Genomic DNA, 22737 nt, shown 5'->3' with positions numbered 1-22737 from the left:
GCAATCGTCTTGGGGCAGGGAAATGGATGATGTATTGGTAAAACAATGTGTAAAGGTTTTTCCAATTAAAGTCGAAGGGCATTTGAACTCAGCTCTGTATTCTTGATGTATAAAGTCAAATTCATAATATTTAACAAAACCACTAAAATGAGAAAATCTGGAGCAACTGTCAAACATAGTAAGTAACAGAAAGTTATTAGGAATAAATGTGACAGTGTTACTTCTATTAGAGTTCAAAATTAGTAAAGGAGTGAATACACTAGACATGATAATGTAATTTCTAGTCCTGGTAAAACACATATTACAGCAGAGTAAGACATCGATAGACAGATATTAAACAATGATTATACTTAAATTGGAAGAATCAACAAGAAAGTATGATAATTATGATTATGATACTGTCATGTTGGAAGACGTTGACAGAAAAAGCGGTGCAAGGCATCCTTAAAAAAGTCAGATGTTACAATGTGATCCACAGGAAAATTCTATTTAAAACTCTATTGGGGCCTATGTAATTAATGTATCTGTCAAATTATATATGTAAGCTATTTTGATTTGGATTAAGAGGACAGTCACTGCAGCCTTCAGAAGTTTCTAGAGGATTCCACCAATACAGAACAGGAAAATATCCTCAGATATGAGTAGAAACACATTTTCTATGATATTGTCACATAATCTTGAGAGTTTAGGTTAAAAGATTATTGGAAGTGGAAAATCTTGAGTCAAGAAAGATTACAATAGAAATGTAAGATGGATATATATATATATTAATTTCTTTTAAAGAGTTACTGCTGAAAACAAATATGGTAGAACTGGATGATTACAAAGGTGGAGAGAATAAAGAGTGAAAACAACAGGTTTTTTGCTATGGAGAAAGAACAATGAGTAAGAAAGAAGCAGTAGAGGCAGGTGGAAAGAAAAAGTGGTATTTGGGCAGACAGATAACTTAGATATGTATCTTATATATCTTATATAACTGGAAGTGATAAAAGCTGTTACTTTGTGAAGGTGTGATGCAATGGTGCAATCAGGAAAGAAGCCAAAAGAGTTCCTAGGCTGTGGACTGATGTGACAATCTGTCACCTCCAATAAAGAGACTGAATCAGGCCTGTGAATTCTCTAGTAGTCTTTCACTATCTTGCTTAAGTTTCAGGGATCTACATTACAAGCTTAATATTCCACAAAAAAATTATCAAATCCCCAAAAATACATGTTTTTAGCTTGTTTTTATTCCCCAAAATTGTTTTAAATTTAATTTAACACAGAATTCTTGCAATCCAGTTGGTAGATACTTTATCCTGTGACACACAAACAAATTTAGGTAGTTATGAACTTCCCACGCTGAGTATTTTCATCATCTCATTCTGAAACTAGCTTGTTGCCAAGTCATTTTCTCTTACTCTGAGATTCATTGGAATGCCATGTCACTTCCAAGAAGGAGCTTCAGGGATGCAGCAGTTGTAAGTGACCCAGTGCCCAAGGTTGTCTGAGTAGGCTCTGATACAAAGACCAAAGTGTGAGTTTGCGTTGGAGGGGATGGTGATTGCAGCTGATGATTCTGCTAAGATTCCCTGTGTGGTATTGTGTGGAGTGCCTCACAGAGACACAGCTTTTGGGGTTGCTTAGCACTTCTCCTCCTTATCCTTGGACTCCGTACTGGAATAGACATATTAAAGTTGTTCCAAATAGGTGTCCTCAATGAATCTTCTAGACTCTCCCACCACACCTCCAAGTGCATTCCTGATGTGAGTGGGTATTATGCAGAGACTGCAAAGCTGATCCCTCTCCAGTTTCAATAGCAGCCTTTTGTAGGTTATAACTAGCCCCCTTGGAAAAGACCAGAGAGGCAAAGCTCATTCAGCGGATGGTGACATCTACAGTTTCAATGTGGCTGATGTGGATGCAAAAACTTTTTCTGAAGAGCTTTTCAAGTGACGTAACAACAGCTCATTGATGTTCAGATGCTTGGTTATGCACCTTGACCCTTGTGGTGGTGTAGGAAGATTGCTATGAAGGCAACAATAGTCTCCTTCTCTAGCCTGCTGCAGAATGGAAGGTATATATGTAGAGGAAGATGTTCTTTGCTACCTCGAAAAGCAGAAAAGAAGGAGAAAAAAGAGAATTGTGCACGATGTACTTACCAAATGTAGAATTTCAGAAGCATATGGCAAATTCACTTGACATGTCTGGTTACAACCTGTTAATGCTATGTTTTTCCAATTTACTTTAGAGTAGATAGCCTTGGCTCTGAATTTGGAGCAATGAAAGCTTGTGTTACCTGCATTGTGGAGAGCTGATGGTTCAGAGCAGTTTGCAGATACTCAGGATTATTCAAGATCAGGCCCAGAACAAAGTATTTCTATTAAATATTGTTAAGATTCTTCAGATGATCTTGGCTGGAGCAGGTTTGAGGTGCATTGGTTACCACTGGATTTATATGTACCCGGATGTACCAAAAAGAGTTCTTATTTTACTGGTTTTGTTCTTTTGTGGTTTTGTGTGTTTTGGTTTTTTTTGTTTGATTGGTTGATTTGTTTTGTTTTGTCTCATCATGTCACTGAAAATGAGATCCATACTAAAAATGTTTTCTTCCCTACACACTTTCCAAAATGACCCATTTGGATTACCGTATTCCGTTGCAGAGAAGAAAGTTTTTAAGATGTTGCTGTAGATATTGCTGCAATTCAGTGAAGCCATATTTAGTCACACAGTAGGATAATTTGTCAACTTTTTTATTTCTTGTCCTTTTACCTACAGTTATTTGATCTCTAACTTTAACCCAAAAGGTAAATTCAAGGTAAATATTTAAGAGAAACAGAATGAAATGCTGCTGAATGCTTTTTCAAATATCAGTTTGTATCAGACTATGTGACCCTTGTTTTAAATGTAAAAATGTTTTGAGGAATTTTTCTGGTGATGGTAGAATCCCTGTAGAGTTAAACTAGTGTGTATGAATCTGCTCAGTGTGTGTTTGCAGTGATGCAAAAATGTATTTGAACAGGAGCCAACAATGTGCCCTTGCAGCAAAGGTCACCTGCATCCTGGTCTGCCTTAGGAAGAGCGTTGCCAGGAGGTCAAGGGAGGTGATACTTCCCTCTATACTCAGAACTGGTGGGGCCATGTCTTGAGAGCTGGGACCAGTGCTGGGATCCCCAGTAGAAGGGCCATGGACGTGCTGGAGCAAATCCAGTAAAGGATCATGAAAATGATGGATGGCCTGGAGCACATGACATACAGGGAAAGGCTGTGAAAGTTGGGACTGTTGAGATGGAGAAGTCTTAGAGGGACTATAAAATTGCATAAATAGCTGATAGGGGGAGTAAAGATGGAGCCAGACACTCTCAGTGGTGCCCTGAAAGCCTGCATGAATTTGTTTGCTTATTGGCTTCATTTCTTGGTTATGCTTGATATTGTTCCTGTTAACAGAACAGCTTTCTCATTTAAAAAAATAATAATAATAAAAAAAGGAATGCTGGAAATTAAAGAAAGACAAATTGCGTTTAAGTTCATTTTGAAACTGAGAGTAAGGCATATGGGAAAATGCCATATTACTATTTTCATTCCGTTGGTTGATCTGGAAGCAAGAAGTGTAGAGATCTGCATATTGTGAGGGAGAGGGGGACAGAAGGAGAGAAGGACAGAGAGTTCATGGCTTTCAGGGAAGATCTAACAGATAGATCTCTCTATCTTCTCTGATAAGAAGCAATAACAAGAAAGGACTTTTTAAAAACCTTGAAAATTAGGATGCATCTGTTTTACTGGGTCATGAAGAGTGATATGCATTTCAGATGCCATGTAAAATCCAGTGGTTTTAGAAGGACTGTTATTCTTTTTGTTTACATTGCTCTTGCTAAAACTTTGTAAGTGAAATGACTGGATGATACGTGATGATATTCAGCTACTTTGAGTGGTTAAATATGTATTGTCACAGACAGCAACAATCCATATAGATATTGGCATGCATTCAGAGAAAGATGAAAACCACTGAGCAAGCATACCCTTTTGTGTAAACCAGTACTCCAAAATTTTGGAATCCATTTTTCATATATTAAAATGTTTTTAGGAGGTAACAATCAATAATGTGTTAGATTGGAAACTGCCTTTTAGTTGCATACTTAATGTACAGTATGACTAATTTTAAATTACTGTAGTTCTGGAGAAGTACTAACCTTGTTTATAATTGCCATTATACAATTTGCTTTCCTGCGTAATTATTTGTGGGTTTCATTTCTCAGTTTCATTGCAATTTTCTTTACATATCAGTAGGGAAATAACTAATATATTTAAGTCACTGTGAGTGTTGGTTCGTTTGCAAATTTGTCTATAAATTCATCCACTTGTGATAGTAAATAGGCTTAGCTTTGTCTTATATGGAATTGGGTACCCTAATGCAAGCACTGAAAATCAGTGTTATCGACCATAGGATTGGAACTGGATGTTATAAAATAAAATAAAATATGGGTGTCTAAAGAAGATGATTTCCAGTAGCCAGATTTACCATTTGGGGTTGATTTTATTTTTTTTTTCATAAAGAAATATTATCTGAATCATCTAGTAACAGGATAACAGTACCTGTGCAATAATATCCAGGTCTGATGGTGCCTGATTCAGAACTGTTACCTTTTCCACATCTATAATTATAGTGCTGTCCCAGCTGGTGTTTAGTCCACAGTGGATCTAGGAGATTGCTTTCATGAAAATGCAGATACCTTCCCTCCCTATCCTGCTCCAATAAACAAAAATAATGAAGCCTTCTAAATGCTGCCTGAAGTGGTATTACTGCTTATATTTTAACCCTTTACTTTTCTTTGGACTCAAAAGGTTATAGTAAATAGAGTTACATCAGGCTGGTGGGGTTCACTAATGGGGTTCCACAGGGCTCCATTTTAGAGCCAGTCTCCTCAATGGTTTCATAAATGACTTGGATGTAGGATGTTAAGGTATACTGAGTAAGTTTGTGGATGACACTAAATTGGGAGGAGCAGCTGACTCCATCAAGGATAGAGAGGCCAGGAGGGCCAACCATATCTTCGGGTGCATCAGGCACGACATTGCTAGCCAGTCAAGGGAAGGGATTGTCCCACTCTACTCTGCACTGGTGCGGCCTCACCATGAGTACTGTGAGCAGTTTGGGGCACCACAGCATAAGAAGGACTTAAAACTATTAGAGAGTGTCCAAAGGAGGGCTACAAAGGTGGTGAATGGTCTAGAGGGAAAGACATATGAGGAGCAGCTGAGGTCCCTTGGTTTGTTCAGCCCAGAGCAGGGCAGGCTGAGGGGAGGCCTCATGGCGGCCTGCAGCTCCCTCACGAGGGGAGCGGAGGGGCAGGCGCTGAGCTCTGCTCTCTGGGGACAGCGACAGGACCCGAGGGCACGGCATGGAGCTGGGACAGGGGAGGGTCAGGCTGGGGGTTAGGGAAAGGTTCTTCACCCAGAGTGTGGTCGGGCACTGGGACAGGCTCCCCATAGCACCAATCCTGCTGGAGTTCAAGAAGCGTTTGGACAATGCTGTCAGACATAGGGTCTGATTTTGGGGTGGCTCTGTGTGTAGCCAGGAGTCAGACTTCATGATCTTGGGTCCCTTCCAACTCAGGGTATTCGGTGATTCTATGACTGCAGAATGTAGACCTGTGAAGAAATAAATTGTATTAATTATGCCTTAATAGTAAATGTTACTCTGAATATTAATAGAGGTCTCCCCTACATATTGCACTAAAATCTGAGGCAAGTTGCAACTTTACCTTAGTTTAGCATAAATGAAATGCATTGTGTGACTACAGATCCCAGCTGTGCATAGCAGAGATGCAAGCAGTCTAGGAATACTGCGGCAGTGACTAACATCCAGCTGCTCAGTAACCTCATTTTACCATGAAGCACTACGTGTTTTATATATTTATATTGCCACCCAAGGTTAAAACACAAATGTTTGAAATCTCTGCTTCTCTCTGACTTCCCTTAATAGTAGCAGATCATGAGTAGAGCTCATATTTTGGCTGACACTCCTATAGGGGTTGTAGGAAGATGCTGATATTATTACTGATATTATGTGTGATTGGATACATTATACCCTTTCTGGTATATTACAATAGAGAAGCAAGCCTTTCTCTCTTTTTTTTTTTTTTCCCCTCCCCTTCTATATTAATGTCGAATCCCACCTGGAAAAAGCATTGTTTCATGTACAGCCTGCTGAGCATCATCTTATAATGAGGTTTCATCACAGTGGGTATTACTATAATGGGCTATAAGACCTCCTCCCCAGCCCTTAGAGTCACTGGCCTACATTTTCTGAGATGTCTGGGACTCTAAATACCTCAGTTTTGGGGTGTCCAATCTGAAACCCCTTGAGTAGACTTGGTTTTTTTTCAGAACAATTCATTTGGTTTATCCAGTAAGGACTTTCCCATTAAAGTGGCTAAGAAATTAAGAAATACAAAATCAATTTCATTTTATTTTCCCTCTACTTACTTCCTCCCCCATGTTTCTACTAATAATAATCCACCTTTTTAATACAGTTTTTTCTTTCTGTTGCTTCAAGGTAAGATCCTCCTATCCTCCTCATCTTATTAGCAGGAAGTATCTTAGGTCAAGTAGTGGATTCAGGTGTAGAAATTTGGGAATCAAATCCCAAAGACAGTGTGTGTGCGTAAATTAGATAAATCAATCTATGCCTGGCTGGGGATCCCATCTGTAACACAGTGGTAGGGCTTCTTAGCTACAGAAGGATGTTGTGGGAATAAAATAATTGAGTGTATGTAAAGATCTAAGTCACTATGAGGATCCTTGAAGTATGGTCCTTCTAGAAGGTTTTCTAGCATTTCCTTTGCAGAGTAAATATGAACACCTCTCTCTGCTTCTTTTTCTGTCACCATGTTGGGCACAATAGAGGGGTTGTGGATAAGAGTAATCTGGGATGGTTGATGGGGGAAATAAGGACAGGGTTGGATGCTGCTTGGTGTTATTTTATCCCCTAATACTTTGAGATCTTGTTGCCAGTAACACATCTGCACAGCAGATTCCTTTGCACACACAGGAACAAACATAGCCTTTTCCAAGCTCTAGTTCTCTAGCTGTTTACTGAAGAGAGAAATTTCAGGTATGCGGTCTTTGCTTTTCAATATCCAGGATGAGTTCTTAAGAAGGTTTAAAACAAAGCTCCCTTGATGACTTTTAAAGGTGTGGTGATACTTGCTAATCAATATTTTATATTGATGTTCCAGGTGGGTAAATTGAGAGAGAAAATCCAAGAGGTTAAGCAAGAAAGGGAGCAGGAGCAGCACAAACACACTGCCTATGTTTCTGAACTGAAAGCTAAGCTCCATGAGGAGAAAATGAAGGAGCTTCAGAGCGTCAGAGAGCTACTGATCCGGCAGCATGAGCAGGAAGTAGCAAGAATGGTGAAAATCAAAGATGGTGAAATTCAGCGTTTGCAGTCAACCGTCAATGTCCTGCGGGACGGGGCAGCTGACAAAGTGAAGACAGCACTGCTAAGTGAAGCAAAAGAGGAGGCTCGGAAGGCGTTTGACAGCGAACGAATGAAGTTGCAACAGGAGATCTTGGAGCTGAAATCTGGTAAAAAGCAGCTTGAAGAAGCTTTGAACAACATTATGCAGGCAGATAAAATGAAAGCTGCTGATCTGCGCATGGCTTATCAGTCCCATCAGGATGAGATTAATAGAATAAAGCGTGAATGTGAGAGAGATATCCGCAGGCTGGTAAGTTCATTAAGTTGTACATGCTTATAGCAGTTTATGGCAGTGTTTAATATATTTCTTTATCTGCCCACAAACAAATATCTAACCTGTTCTGCAGTGACATATTTTATCAGTGTTGCTTGGTACAATAGGCTGCTACTTCCACTACTTTTTCTTCTGTACAGCATAGACGAGCCTTGGTTCCATGGCTGTCTCAACCCAATTCAAAGTTTTATGTCCCATCAAGTCAAATGTGAGTAAACCAAAAATTTCCAGAGTGAATTTTTTCAACAGATCAAAGAAATTGATTTTCCCTTTCCTAGTTGCCTGAGCTGTATTTCTTTACAAAAATCTCTTTGATGAAAACAGTGAGGCATTCATCATTTGTCAGTTCAACAACACCTTTGTGAGATGGCAAAACTAAATTTTCAGAGCAATTTTATAATTTTATGTGGGGAACCAATTGCAATGAACCAAGACAATATGTTTTCTCCTTCTGAATCATTGTCCTGCTCATTCAATTTTAACTATTGTTGCTCTTTTTGGCTTTTTAAAATTTCTGGGTTTATATGATGCCTTTTAGGGGCAGAAAAATTAGGGTGCAGGACAGCAGGCTTTTGTCATGTTTCATAAGCTGTAGAACTTCAGCACAGATGGCCAGACTATGCTATTTGTATAAAATGGAAGAACAGACAAAATTTCCTGACAGCGAGTGCCCCAAATATTTCAAGTTCTGCAGCTTTGTAAAAGGTAAAGAATCTATAACGTGGGTCATACACATCAGTATACGCAAAGTAGTTGAACATCAAAGGACATTTCTGTTGGTACCATGATACTTTCTATGCATATTCAAGATCTGATAGTTAATCTGGCTAAACTAACAGTACAATAGTTATGCAAATAAAATGTAAAATTATAAAAAATATATTAAATATTTTTCATATGTAAAGTCTGCATTTTAAATGGAAGAAAACATCCTTTTTCTGAAGCCAAAAATATTTTGTCAGTTTGTGCTTATACAGATATGTCCTCTCATTTCTTTGGTTCTTTAGGAAAAAAGATGGTGAGGGCAAGCTACGAATGGGTGGTGATTTTCTTTCTGGGGCAATTAAAGCTTTTAATGCTGTTAATATTTGTGCTTTAAATAAATTGGATATTGATCAACTCTTAGGGGTAGCATTTCCTTGATAAACACACTTGATAATGACCACTTCAAAGACTGACAACATGATATTGCTGTGAGCATAATTTCTTTCATGTTTTGTTCCATATTATACAGCTAAAGTTTTAAAATCATGACTACAAAGCACAAGTAATTTTAAAAAGTGTTAAGGAGGCGATACGCTTACTACATTGTCGCCTGTGTTTTTCTAGAAAATAGTTTATATTAAATTTAGTCTTCTGAAGCTCAAGAAATGGTGAGGTGAGGCACATATGCACCCCAGATTTTGTCATCATAAATTACCCCAGTAAACACACCTACAGTGTGTCTTTGAGTGGTACTGTAAAGGAACTGCACTTCTCTTTCAACAGTCGAACCTTTCAGCCTGCTGTGATATGAAAGTGATGAAGGAGGGCGTTCAGGGTTTCTCATCTGGCACAAAACAATTCTGTCAAATCATTCAGAATAGTAATTGGAGCCTTACTGGGCTAATCCATTTCTTCCTCCATTATCCAGTACAACTATGTCTATAAAAGATGACTATATTTGAAGCGTGTGTAGATAACTCCTGTTATCTACTCCCAGCTCTGGTGGAATTCTGCCATTGTTTTCATGGGCTTTCACTAGAAGTGTTCATATCCCCCTCCACCTTAAGGTGGGGAAAAATATCAGAAAAAATATCAGAAGTTTGGTGTTGCCTTGTAGTGGCTTAACCCCTTTCAGATTATTTTTTCATTAAATTGTGTGAGTTTTTATTGAAAAAAAAAAAAAAAGTGTTTCTTCCAGGAATTCATAATGATTTAGGCAGCTGTTTCTGTATAGGGCACTCTTTTAATCTGGGGCAAGGTAAAAAGCAAAACAAATAAACGAAAAAAAAACACTGCAGAGATTTTAGGTGCTGCTATCTTCCACTGGGAGAGTAAGTGGGATTTGAGTCAGATTATCTGGATATTTTCCTCCCTCCTGCCCCCTCATTTTAAATAGTGCAAAAGATGCTTGCCTTCAATTTTAAATCAACTGTATCTGCAGCAGATTTGGGGTACTCTATTATTTTAGATCCTACCCTTGTGAAATGAAATGGCAAGAATGTGGCAGGCAGTATTAGCACAGATCTGTAACTGAGCTTCAATTAGCATGCTTTTTGTTTGTGCTGTTTTATGACAGTATTAAGAAATCTGCATCTTTGGTATTAATGGCCGAAATGGGCTGGACATACCATAATTGAAAATCAGATGGAGTAAATCAGGATTCAGTGTATGATTGTCTTGTTAGACTTGGCAGATTTATTTTTACATTTTTAGATCACAGATTGGCTTTGCAGATTTATTCCATATATAAATAATTATTAAATTAATATAAATAAATAAATAAATATATAAATAAATAAATAAATATTTCGGCTGGGAAAAAAATCAATACTATTACCAATGGTTTTAATACTCATGACTAATTTGAGTAAAGTCTTGCTTTTTCTTGGCTTGCGGTCAAAAAAATAATTAAAAAAAAAGCATTGAGAAAGGAAAAAAGAAAAATCTATTGTCTATGAATATATGGATGTAATTATATTGGGTGCATTAACAGCCATGCTTGTATTGTACAAATGTTAGTTTTAGAAATATCATTCATTGATTTGAGATTGTCTTCACACTTCTGAACTGAGCCACGAAAAATACCCAATAAGCCTCAGTGCAAACAAGATGAATGGGAAGATTCTAATTCCTAATAAGGGAAATTAAAACAGCTACTTTACAAAGAATATGTTACTCTTTTTCTTGATATAGTATGAAATTGTATTGGAATTTGTCAGTTCCTGTAACTGATTTCATATAACAGTTATATAAATGTTTTCATTGATTCAAGGAATGCTTGTGGACATGATTTCTTTTCCTTTTTTTTTTTCCTTCTTCCCAAACGAAAATACATAAAATTTGGAAGTAAAAATAACTAGTAAACAAAATGGAGGTACAAGTGAAACAGAGAGGCTTTAAAAGTAAAGAGACAACTTAAAGAAGAAGAATGCAATAACAATTATTTCTTATTTTTTTTTCAGACAATATTTTCCAAGTAGGTGAGTCTGAGTAGTATTCAGTGTAGAACAAAAACTGTTATGACACAGATTGAGGCATTTCTTAAATATAGAAATAACATTAAAAACAGCAAATAGGAATAAAATCAATAATAGCAAATTGAAAAATAATCTGCATGAAGGAAAAGTGCAGAAAAAGCCTATTTTTCTGGATCAGATTTTTCAAAGAAAAAGAACATTCAGAATCATGCTAGCACATTTTTATTCTCTGAACATCAGTATAAGCAGTTCCAAAACATATATTCAAATGGAGGCAAGTGTGTGCATACCTAAATATCTCTATATCAACAGACTTCTGTTTTAATAGCAACCTTGTAAGCAGTATGTGTAGTTTCCCTTTGAGGTCTGGGCTGGTATAAGTTAATTTAATAAAATACCTGATAAATGCTGAAAAGTACATTTTTTCATTTTTTCCTGAGCCTCCAGTAAGCTTGTCATGTAAATGACATGCAACAGGTTTCCTCTATTGGAAATTTCTTTAACATCAAAACCTTTCATCCACTTTACAGATAAATATCATTCTATTAATAATAAATAGTTAAATAGTAATAGATAAATAGTTAAAATCTTCGCACACATGGTCTTCCTGAATATTCCTAAACAGTTCAGATTTAAATGAATTGAAAAACTTATGTCACTTTAATGTAAAATAGACACAATTTTCTTATCCACAAAATCAATGTACTGGCCACCAGCCCAATGTAACCTCATTTACTGTAACCCTTTGAGCCTGATCCGTCAGCCAATTGTTGCATGAATTATAAACTCCTTCCATCGTGGAACTCTTCTGCAGTTTAGTGTTTCCCAAATATATGTAATGCCATACCTGAAAGAATATAATTCAACCTAATAGATTAAGTACTTTTTTGGATTTAAATTCAAAGCAAGAATTGTTCCAGTTCAGAACAAAACCAAAGGCCAGATTTCAACTCTAGTCCTTAGTAAGTTGGTGTTTTCTAACCTTGCACAGCTCTTACTGTGTGTGTCTGCCTGTAATGCATTAGTGTATTTCTTAGCATTAGAATTTCATAAGTGAACTGGAGTATCATAAAATCATAGAAAAAAATAGATTGTGAGGGTTGTCTCAAGGTTATCCCAAGGTCATGTTCGAATCAGGGCTACCTTAAAAGTTGGATCAGGTTGCTCAGGGCCTCATCCAGACAAATTTGAAAATCTCTGAAGATGAAGATTCCACATCCTCTGTGGCAGCCCCAATACTTAATTGCCTGTGGAGTGAAATTTCTTTCTTCTTTGACCTAGTTGGAATTCCTCTTTCTGTTACCACTGATTGCCATGCTTTTCATTTTGCTATTTCATTTGCCATGCATCTTTGAGGAAGATCTGCCTGGTTCACCCTAATGTTCCCATTTAGATAGCTGCAGTGGTATCAGCACCAAAGGCTTTTCTTGTTTTCTTTTTTTTTTTCTTTTTCTTTTTTCTTTTTCTTTTTCCTTTTTCTTCTGCCAAACTGCCAACTTCAGCTGGCTTCCATATTTTTCGTTTGCAGAGCTTAAACTATTTAAGGGTCAGGAGTTTCTATCTCTTTTATGTGAACTCCATGAGATTTCTCCAGCACGTCAAAGTCCCTCTGAATGGCAGACATCTCCTCTATTGTAGCAGCTCCCAAAATTTGGTGTTCCATTTCTTCATCTGGATAGTTGATGGGGAAGTTAACATGCATTATTCTCTTCAGTTTTTAAGGGGTAAAATTTATATGTCCAAATAAAAATCTGTCTTGCAAGATTCAGCAATTCTTTTCAGTAAAACATGAAAAACAGTGGGAGCAAAAGTTTAACTCTCCACCAAAAAACAAAATTACATCCTTTGTAATGGCTGCAACTATTTCCTTGTAACATTTCTCTCGCATTCCTGTTACTAGGATTTTGCCATTTTAAGGCATTGGTATTTCTATCTCTAGGTTACACCCTGGAGTGTGAGTGATAAAGAGGCTTTTTCTCTCTCAAAATTCTGGTAGTTGGCTATTGGCAGGGGGACTTTTTGTTCCTCTGCTGCCCTGAGACTTGAAATTCGAGTGATGGGGCATGGCTTTTTTCACTTCACTTGTGCAGTGGGTGTAAGCAAGAGTATTGTTTCTTCCAAATAGTTAATTTTTGAAACTGGAAGCTGAGTTTTGAATCTTCCAAGTGTGTCTTTGAATCTTGTAAGTGTGTGCAGTCATGCATGGTTGGGTAGAGATTGCTGTGACATGCTTCTTATCACCCACTTAAATGTGTATGTATTTTGCACGCAGCTGCTGCTATCAAATTGTATGCTGCTTCTCTGGATTTTGCCATCTGTTTGAGAAGCCTGTTTCAGTTACGTTTCAAGGCTGAACTAATCTCCTGCAAAGACCCTTCTACCACCTTCAGCATTTTAGGACTGCAAATAATACCTTGCTTTCAGACCTCTGAAGATTTATGCTTGTCCTCTCAGGAACTAACAGGGCAGTATTCCACCAGAGCCTTGTTTTTTTCCTGAATCACACAGATCTAATGAAAATGCTTTATAATACAAACTCAGCATTTTCTGTTTATTCATAGTATTTTCTTTGGACTCTATTATTGTAGGTAGGTCACAAATCAGACTTTTATGTCTGTTTAAAAAGCATGCAACTCTTTAGACAGTATTAAAAACCCACAGAAATGATGTATGGTGTGGCATGTGGAAAAAAGCTCATGAAGTTTGGATTAATGAGTTTTTCTAACTTTTCCACCATTTGAGTACTTTTATTTCAGTTCTTTCAATGAACAGTTAAGAGGCTGCAGTGACCTGCAGTACTGCAAGGTGCTTTTGAGAAATATACCGGAAACCTATCGAAAAGTTCTGGAATTGTCTGCCTTTATAGTGTATCTTGTATAATTTATCAGAACTTTTAATATATTCCTTAGATTTACTTACTTACTTAAAAAAAAAAATGGTGGAAAATATTCACTATTGGTTTAGGAAAATTACAAGAATGAAATTTAAGAATAAGTCCCAACTACTTGCGCATATAACCCTTACTTCTCCACTGGATGCCTGGCGTCTTTTCTCCCTCTTTCCCTGAGGTTCCTAGATAAGCAGCAAGCATTTAAATAAATAGGTGACCATGTCTGCTGTAGAGGAGGCTATGCACAGCCTAGAAATGTTTTGGTTCCTCTCACCAGGTGCGCTTTCAGTGTAGAATATTGCTGTTAGATCTTACTGGCCTTTTATTAATGTAAAAGTTGTTAATTCTATTTAGTTCTAACTATTTAGTTCTAACTATTTATTTGAGTAGCCTCTCCTTTCTGTTTTTCCACTTAACTAGCAGTCCTCCTGTCAAGATAACCCTATTTTCAACGTCAAGCATTTAGTATAAAGATCAATTCAAGTTCTTCTGGAGAAAAACACTGTAGAATTCTGTCCTGCAGTTGGCTAGGAGATAACTTTGATATGGATGGGTCTTACATTTGGCCATGCAGCAGCTGGCTTTTTCCACTTTGAAAACTGAGTATGTGACTGCCTTGATAGATCTCGCTTTTAATTCCCTGGGAATTTCTCTTTCAACTTGGTGAGAGGCTAAAGTTCCCCCAAAGGTCTCTGACTTTCTTTCATTGCAGCTATTGAAGTGTAGGATAATTGGCACAGAGATACTTTTTCCAGTGGCTGCTTGGTTTTCTTTCATGTCTGATAAATATTATTACAACACTTATTTCTGCTCGTTTCTCATAGCTTTTAGGAGGCTTAGATACCTGTTCTTAGGAAACCGTGAAATTTTGGCACAGGCTACAAACATTAGCTCTTCACGGATATAATGCAGGTAATTGCTGTGTTCAGCACCTAACATATGACAGTACAAAACCCATTAATTAAGAAATGATACTTCAGAAAGCGGTAATTTTAACCAACAACACCAGAGTTACTTCCAAGGTGATTCTGTAGTAATATCCTTCTGCAGCTGCTGGTTGATGACCTTATTTTCTTTTCAATGCTCTTTCTGAAGTTATTTCTACTACTTCCCTTCTCAAAGCATATAATTGAAAACGAGTTCTAACCTCTTGCTGCTCTGATCGTCTTGCCTTCTGATCACAGAATCGCTTTTTATACCGAATTTTGCCATGCTTAACTGCATAAAGAAAAACGTGACTTTTCTAAAATGTTCTAAAATCCATGCAGAGCAGAATGCAAAAGAATATGTGTGACCCTGTTGTACTGTATAGCTGCAGAAAAAAAAAAAAAAGGAAGAAAAAAAAGGTCAATTTTTAAAACTGAGAACAAATTAGCAGCCAAAACAAGCAGTTGGAAAGAGTTTCTGGGATTTGATTCAGTGTAATACCTTGCATGTGAGCCAATGCATGGATTGGGATTTCACCATGCTAAATATGATGGAATAAAAGATGGTCTCTACCCTTTGTATCTTACCAAGAGGTCTCAAATGAATAGCAGTAAGGGTGCAATCCACAAAAGCAGTGGGACAAGCTTTCAGTTGCTTGTCTCAGCTATATTGTGCCACAGATGCAGAAATGTCCTGTAGGCACCTGCTGTGGCAAGTTCTGTACCATGTTCCCAGGACCACGGGGGGCTGAGGAATGCAGTGGAAAGGCTTTTGCTTGTTCGGAATCATGTCATGAATCATCAGGTGAGACCTGATCCATCCAGGTTTGTCAGCTTCAGCTCAGTGATGACCTTAGCATACCTGAGTGTATTTGTGTACATATTATATATATATATGTGCAAACATATGTATACATACCACATTTATGGGAAAAGCAAACTTTTGGAAAGATGGAAAAAGCTTTTAAGCAAAAGGCTTCTTAATCTGCTGAAGGGCTTCTCTACCTGAAGGCTTTTTTTTTTTTTTCCTTGCCACATAGCATGGTGTAATAAAAAATATTGCTTTTCTTTAGACCATGTGGATTCCCAGACAATCTTGGCTATGACAATGTTACTTTCACAACATGTGTTTGGTCCGAAGAGCAACCTACAGGGAAACCAGATTAATTCACTTTGGATTTCATTTTCCTAATGGAAAATACTCTGCTTACTGTTAAAATAAAAACCGTAATACATAGTCTGATAATATAAGGCTGTTTTGCTTTATCCTGCTATCTTTTTTGTTTGTTTGTTTTGTATAACAAACCTGGCAAGGCTTCTTCAGGAAAAGAATAGTTCTCCAGTGGCGTTGAACTGGCTTGGTGACTATGTGAATGCTTTTACAACTGTTAAAATAAGGCTACACAACGCTTAAGCCTCTTTGAAGAGTTGTTGTTTTGTCTCTGACTATCAGTGTATGTTCAGTCTGGGAAAAGGAGAGATATCACTGGGGTTTAGTCTTGTATCTTCTCTTGCTTTGCCTGCCTGCCCCTTGACCTGGCACCTCACCCACTTGGAGCTGAGGAATGTTGCATCCCTGAAAAATCATCTCCCCCTGCCTCCCCCCCTTTTCTTTTTTCTTCTTTTTTCCTGATTTGTAGTCTCTGCTAAGAAAGCAGATGGGGAAGATGAACAAATTTGCTCTGTAGTATGCAAGTGAGAAGAAAGATGGTAAATCTTTGGGTCAGGCATTGGGGTAAATTTAAGGAAAGTGAGTTAGTGACTGGGCTGATATATTTACATTGAAATTATATGTGTAACTGTCCCCTTCAGGAAAGGAGAGTTGTATTGTGAACCAGGCATCTAAAACAGAATTCAAAGCAGAGGTGTTATTACGGCTTCTCTATTCATCTCTATCGGTTTGTTTTAAGTTACTTGAGTAAAATTGCTTAGTAAATCCTGCTAGTTTGTGCTTGTAATGAAATTAGTACTCTTGCAGTATTCTGTATGTGTGTGTATATATGCATGTTGACTCGTGTAAGGATTCTCTACTGTGTAACTCAAGGTATAAGTCCAAATTAAAAAAAAAATAGTGTGTAGTAATGGCTATTGTGTTACTGTTTTCAATTATTATCAATGTCTCAATGATTTTTCTATTTGACTGAAACTTTTTTTTTTCCAAAAATTTTCACCACATAGAATTTATGGTAGAAGAAAAAGCAGTATGAAGAGTAGAGGGTAATTCTGCCTTCTTCCCCGCCTTCCCCCAACCCCACCCTAGACCATGCTCTTTCATGGCCTTTCTTTGTAATGTGTGTGAGCTTGTGTGCCTTCATCCATGGAAGTGTCTGTGAAGGGTGACCTGGGCACCATTTCACTGATGACATGTTTCAGAAGGTTTGTTCTGCTGCGGTTCAGCATCTGTCAGTCTATACCAAAATTGTTGCTTTCTTTTTATTTCCAACTTAAGCATCTATATTGTTCCATTTAACATTTAAGTTGTGAGAGTATGAAGAGTACAAAATGTGTGACTAATTGGGTAATTAAAATCAAGGCTGCCTACATAACATTAGTTCTTCCTTGTTAAGTGTGTGCCTCACATGGCCAAATTTCTATCTCAGTTACATAGATGCAGTTCCACTTATTTCAGTATGAACACCTGTGTTATTGAGAGCCAAACTTTGTCCACAGTATTTAGTTACATGACATTTTTTCCTCTGAAGAGATCCCGAACAGATCAGTGTGCATGACAGATAGCATTCAGTGAATGAGGCAGCTGCTTAATTTTTGTCATTGCTGTTCTCTGCAAAGTCTCTCTGAAACCCTGCATGTTGCAGATTCTTCCAGTAATAAAAACTGCATGCTTTTCTGGTAGTCCTTTTTGACATATTTGAAACTCTCACAGATCTGAATTAACTTACTGGGAATTATTACCCCCATTTACTGGATGAGGAATCGAGACCCAATGACCTTCCCAAATCAGGAAGGAAATCTACATCAGAACCAATAATTGGGATTTAAGAGCAGTCTAGCCTGCTTTATTCACTTCAAATCTGACCTTTTTTCTGTGATCTTGTCATGAGTTCATCTCATGCCATCTCCTGCCACTCGGATCCAGAAAACTAATTTCACTTGTTTTGTAGCAAGGAATAAGACTGGAATCCTGAAGAAGCAAGTTGTATCTGATGATGTAATCTGGTTGTGTTAATCCTGTGCATCACTCAGACTCTCAGACTTGACAAAGTTTTATTTTTTTCTAGCATTTCTGTCTCTCTCTCTTTTTTTTTTTTTTTGGCTGGGGCGTGGGAGGGTGGGTTAGAACTTGACTGAAGGACTTCTATGGGTGTAGGACTATAATAAATAATGCATGTAGCTGTAATAAACAATACCTGAATGATTTAACGAGTTCATGGTTTTATTTTTATTTTTATTTTTGCATACAAATATAATACTCTGACTTCCAAAATTCCATGAGTTTTTTGGCCAAGAAAATGATTTAGTAAACTGAAGGAGATAGAGCATGGTTCTAATAAATATATCATTAATGGTTAATATTCTTGTTAAGAGTTGTGTTTCTATAGTAACTGCTGCAGATTCCCACTTCTAGCGTTTGGAATAGTACCAAAGTGAATTTAACACTGATGCTGGGAGGGACAAATCCTATGAGAGCTGCAATAGATCCCTGCTAGCAGCATGCTTTATTTGGTATCGAGATGTATGAACAACACAGTTCAGTAACCATAGATGGTGTTTAAAAACTAGTTCTCCCTACCATTTATTCTAATGCTCGGCATGCATTTGCTTTTTTCCTTCTATACAAAGACTAGGCCTCCTTTGAATCTTATAGCAAAGGCACACAAAATGCTTAGGTATGCTTAGGAATTGATGTTGAAACGTGTGTGTGTGTGTATGCTACTAATTTTAAAATGACTGTGAAGAGATTCACCCTGCATGATTTTTCACTAATAAAGAGGGGAGTCAGCAAATGTTTATTGCTCAAACTTCAAAATATAGCTTAGGTGAGCTTTAAAGGGTCTTCTTGTCTTACCTCATACTAGCCTTTTGTTTCTTCTCTGGAACATAGTGAAGGGAGATTTCTCTTCAGCTTATAGAAATGTGTATAGTCAGATAAAGTGGAGACAATTTCAGTGGCTATATATTCTGTTTCAGTGTGATTGCATCTATTTTTGTTTGTTACTTGAATTGAGACTGCACCCAGCAAACTCATGATCAAGTGAAGGCTGAAACTCTTAAGGGAAGGGAAAAAGACTTCAGAGAAGAGATATCTTCCTTTTACCAACCCCCGTTTGGCTGCTGGTATAAATCTGAGAGAAACAGAACTTTGTTTTTGCAAGTTTGTGGATATGCATGCGGTAAACACTTGGGGATGTTATAGAAATTTCCTTCTTGCTTTTTTTCTTTCCAGATGGATGAAATAAAAGGCAAAGACAGAGTGATTCTGGCTCTGGAGAAAGACCTTGGCATCCAGGCAGGCCATACACAGAAACTTCTCCTTCAGAAAGAAGCTTTGGATGAACAGCTTGTCCAAGTGAAGGAGGCAGAACGATACCACAGTAGCCCTAAGAGAGAGCTTCCTGCAGGAGTGGGGGATATCACTGAGCTGATGGGAAGCCCGGTAAGAAAATTGTATTCCCTTCAAATGTTCAGCATGGGACAATTACTGCCTGTGTATTCACATTGTTTTTGTGGCTACTTTTAAAATACTAGAACTAATTCATGATAAATGGCCTTGCATTACATTGTGGTGTTTTGCTGATGGTTAGAAACTCCTTAGACCTCTTCAATTTCAAAAAATGTTGAAAAATAGGTGGATACAGAGCTTTTAGCTTGTGAGCTAAAAGTGAGCTTCATCTATGAACTAACTAGTTTCCTGTGACTGAAAAGGAACTTTATCTAGAATCCCATTATTTTCATAGAGTTAGTTATTTCATAATTTTAGAATTATAAAATAGAAACTATAGTTTTCAAAACTGCCATGTGATTTTAATCCATGCGCTATGCATTAGATTTGTTCTACTGATAGTAAGAAATCTTGTGAGAAGTTACCAGTAATATATAAAATATTATTTATATCAACCTTTGTTTTTTTCTAAACTCTTAAATCTTTACATACATTTGGCAAGTAGATCCTTTTAATGTAAGATATCACGTAGCACTTCCACAGTATGTTGTTTAGTTTTTCTTTTAATTAAAATAAGTTTACCAGATATTGATGTAAGAGTTGATTTTAGATTTACACAGTCTACTTGTTAAACCATGATATTAAATTTATGGGTAGTAAAGTATATTTTATAAGATAATTTTATATGTCTCTATGTTTTTGATATAAAGGAGCAGCATTTGGATGAACGAGATGTGCGGAGATTTCAGCTGAAAATCGCTGAACTGAATGCTGTAATAAGGAAGCTGGAAGACAGAAATACTCTCTTAGCGGATGAAAGAAATGAACTGGTAAATTAATTAGTAACAACACAGATGGTGACTGGGAGGGCATCTTTATGGTAAATGAATTAATGCTGGAAAGTCACTGTTATAAATAATTTACAAATTAGTCCTGCTTGGCCACAATCAATTATATCTAAAGGTAAGAGAGATTTCTATGGATATTCATTTTGTCACCATAGACATGGGTGGAATCCCTTTTGTTCCAGAGTAATAAAGCTTTATAAATTTATTTTGGGGCCCTCGTAACCAAATAGACTGGTAGCTTGCCTGTGGCATTGTGTAATAATGTTGTATAAAACATGCATAATCCACGCACTCAAATTACTATATTAATCTTTGAAATAGACAAAATTGACATTAGTTTTGTGACATGCTTATGCTAGCTAGGAGTTAAAAAGCTCTCATGTACTGGAGATGGCTAATCTGCCATCCCCTTTCTCAAGGGTAATCTCTTAAGTAGGTGAAATTGTCCTAGGAGAATGATAGTAACTCATGAAAGAATGGATATGACAGTAATTTAAGAATGAATTTTACTAGCCTGCATTGCTTCTTAATTGCTTTTAATGAGATTAATGGTAAAACTCCCATTGACTGCAATGGAAAGTGAGTTTTAACAATAAGAATTTTTATACATGTCCTGTTATAATGCTCTATTCCAATGGCAGTAGAAAGGATTTCTCATTCTAATCAGGTGGAATTTTGCCCTCATGCAACCTGTGTATCTGACTGTAAAACAATGCTATTATTTATGGTGAGGGTAGAATTTCAATGCAATAATTTGAGTGGAGCACTGACATCTTCATAGTTGCTTTGACGTGCTTAGTTTTTCCTGTTGAGATTTGAGGGCTTTGCTTTATGATGAAAGGACTAAATTTAGTTGCAATATATTGATGATTATCCAAACTAATTTTTGAAATTTTCTCGTCCAAAATCTTGGCTGAATCTAGACTAGCAAAGTTAATTGAATCGTACTAGAGTAAAATTGGATCAATTGAGAACGTAATCATGTATTTAAAAAAAAAAAAAGGAACAAAAAATCTATTCCATTTTAAATAGCTATATAGTCTAAACTGCCTTTTCATATGACAAAATTGATTCCTCGTTAATTATTTTATTTTATTGGGGGTAAGGAGAGCATGCTTTTTAACCTGGGTACTATTAGCTGTTTTCACTACTTTGCCTAGATGCTGAGTGGTGTGGTTTTTCATTTTCTTTTTCTTCCACTTTTACCAGTGGAAAATACTACTACTACTACTACTCTACTCTGTACTCACAAGAACATCATGCTTTCTTTCAAGGTTGCATTATATAAAGACAAGATTATTCAGCCTCCTAATCCTTTCTGTGGACATAAGTCATTCAAAACATCCCCGAAGAATGCTAAAGTACTGCAACATCTTTACTGCAGTGTCCCTCTTAATGGAAGGCATGTATGACTCAGTCAAATGCTGAGGTTTCAGAAATGCATTTTGGAAATCATATGGAAGAGGTTTTGTCATATTTCAAGACAATAGTACATAAACCTAGTAATATCAGTAAGCTGTTGTGATTAAGTACTGTAAAAATCATTTTCTTCTGAGAATGAGACAGAAAACCAAATATTCATAGAAATTAGCTCAGGAGAGATTATCTTTTTCTCATTTCTGGTTAAAACTCAGAAAATTGAAAAATCTTTTTATTGGGAAAAAAATATAGAAAAGGACTCAAGGATTAATAAAATAGCAGAATACTGAATGCATACAAATACAAGAAAGGGCAGTAATTTGCTTCACATAATTGTCTAACATCACAAGACCACAGGAGCAAAATTGAGCAGCTTGGAAATGTCAGCAGAATGCTGAGATTGAATCTGTGCCCTCTGGCTGACTCTCTCATTGCTCTAATTACACATTAAGTATATGGGTTTTTTTAAAGTAAAGGAGGAAGAGTTTACTAAGGGATAGTTGAGTTGGTAAAAGATTGCTACCCTAGACATAATTGCTCACAATAAGTTTATATGCAACAAGATTAGCTTATCAAGAAATCAGTTTTATAGATAATCGTAAGCATTTTCCAGGAGCAATATAGGGACCAGAGCTATTTCTTATTTGTTTGGACTCCTTTAGTTCTTAGTTTAGCAATAGCCTATCAGATGCCACTTAACAAAAGAACTAAACTTTCTGAATGAAGGAAAAAAGGCAAGAGAAAACCCACAAATTTCTTCTTTCCTGCAATTACAAACTAAAGCACAGCTTACTTTGTTCCTTGCCATTTACAGCTGAAACGTTCTCGAGAGACAGAAAGTCAGCTGAAGCCTTTGGTTGAAAAAAATAAGAGGATGAGCAAAAAAAATGATGATATGATGCAGTGCATCCAGAGAATGGAAGAAAAAATAAAAAATCTTTCCAGGGAAAATATAGAATTGGTAAGTAATCATATCTAATGTCACGTTATGAGAACACAGTTGCTTCAAGGTGGAAGTGCTTGTGAGGCTTTTGCTCTGGTACAGACATTTCAGAGTCTCAACAGTAGGATGGTATGTCTGTCAAATTCAGCCAATGCACTTGAATACTCCTATT

General features: G+C 36.9%; 1 protein-coding gene across 1 annotated transcript in view; it reads left to right on the top strand.

Annotated features, from left to right (window-relative positions):
• JAKMIP1 (janus kinase and microtubule interacting protein 1) overlaps window positions 1–22737 on the top strand; it is a 157145-nt gene that overhangs the window by 74533 nt on the left and 59875 nt on the right. Inside the window, exons 4-7 of the mRNA XM_083834460.1 lie at window positions 7218–7712; window positions 19140–19349; window positions 20066–20185; window positions 22437–22583. Coding sequence (XP_083690586.1) covers window positions 7218–7712; window positions 19140–19349; window positions 20066–20185; window positions 22437–22583 — 972 coding nt within the window. The remainder of the gene's footprint in view (window positions 1–7217; window positions 7713–19139; window positions 19350–20065; window positions 20186–22436; window positions 22584–22737) is intronic.

The sequence above is a fragment of the Anser anser genome, assembly GCF_964211835.1.
Source record: "Anser anser genome assembly, chromosome: 4".
Lineage (NCBI taxonomy): Eukaryota > Metazoa > Chordata > Aves > Anseriformes > Anatidae > Anser > Anser anser.
The sequence above is the reverse complement of the archived record's forward strand: the minus strand, read 5'-3'. Positions and strand labels throughout refer to the sequence as shown.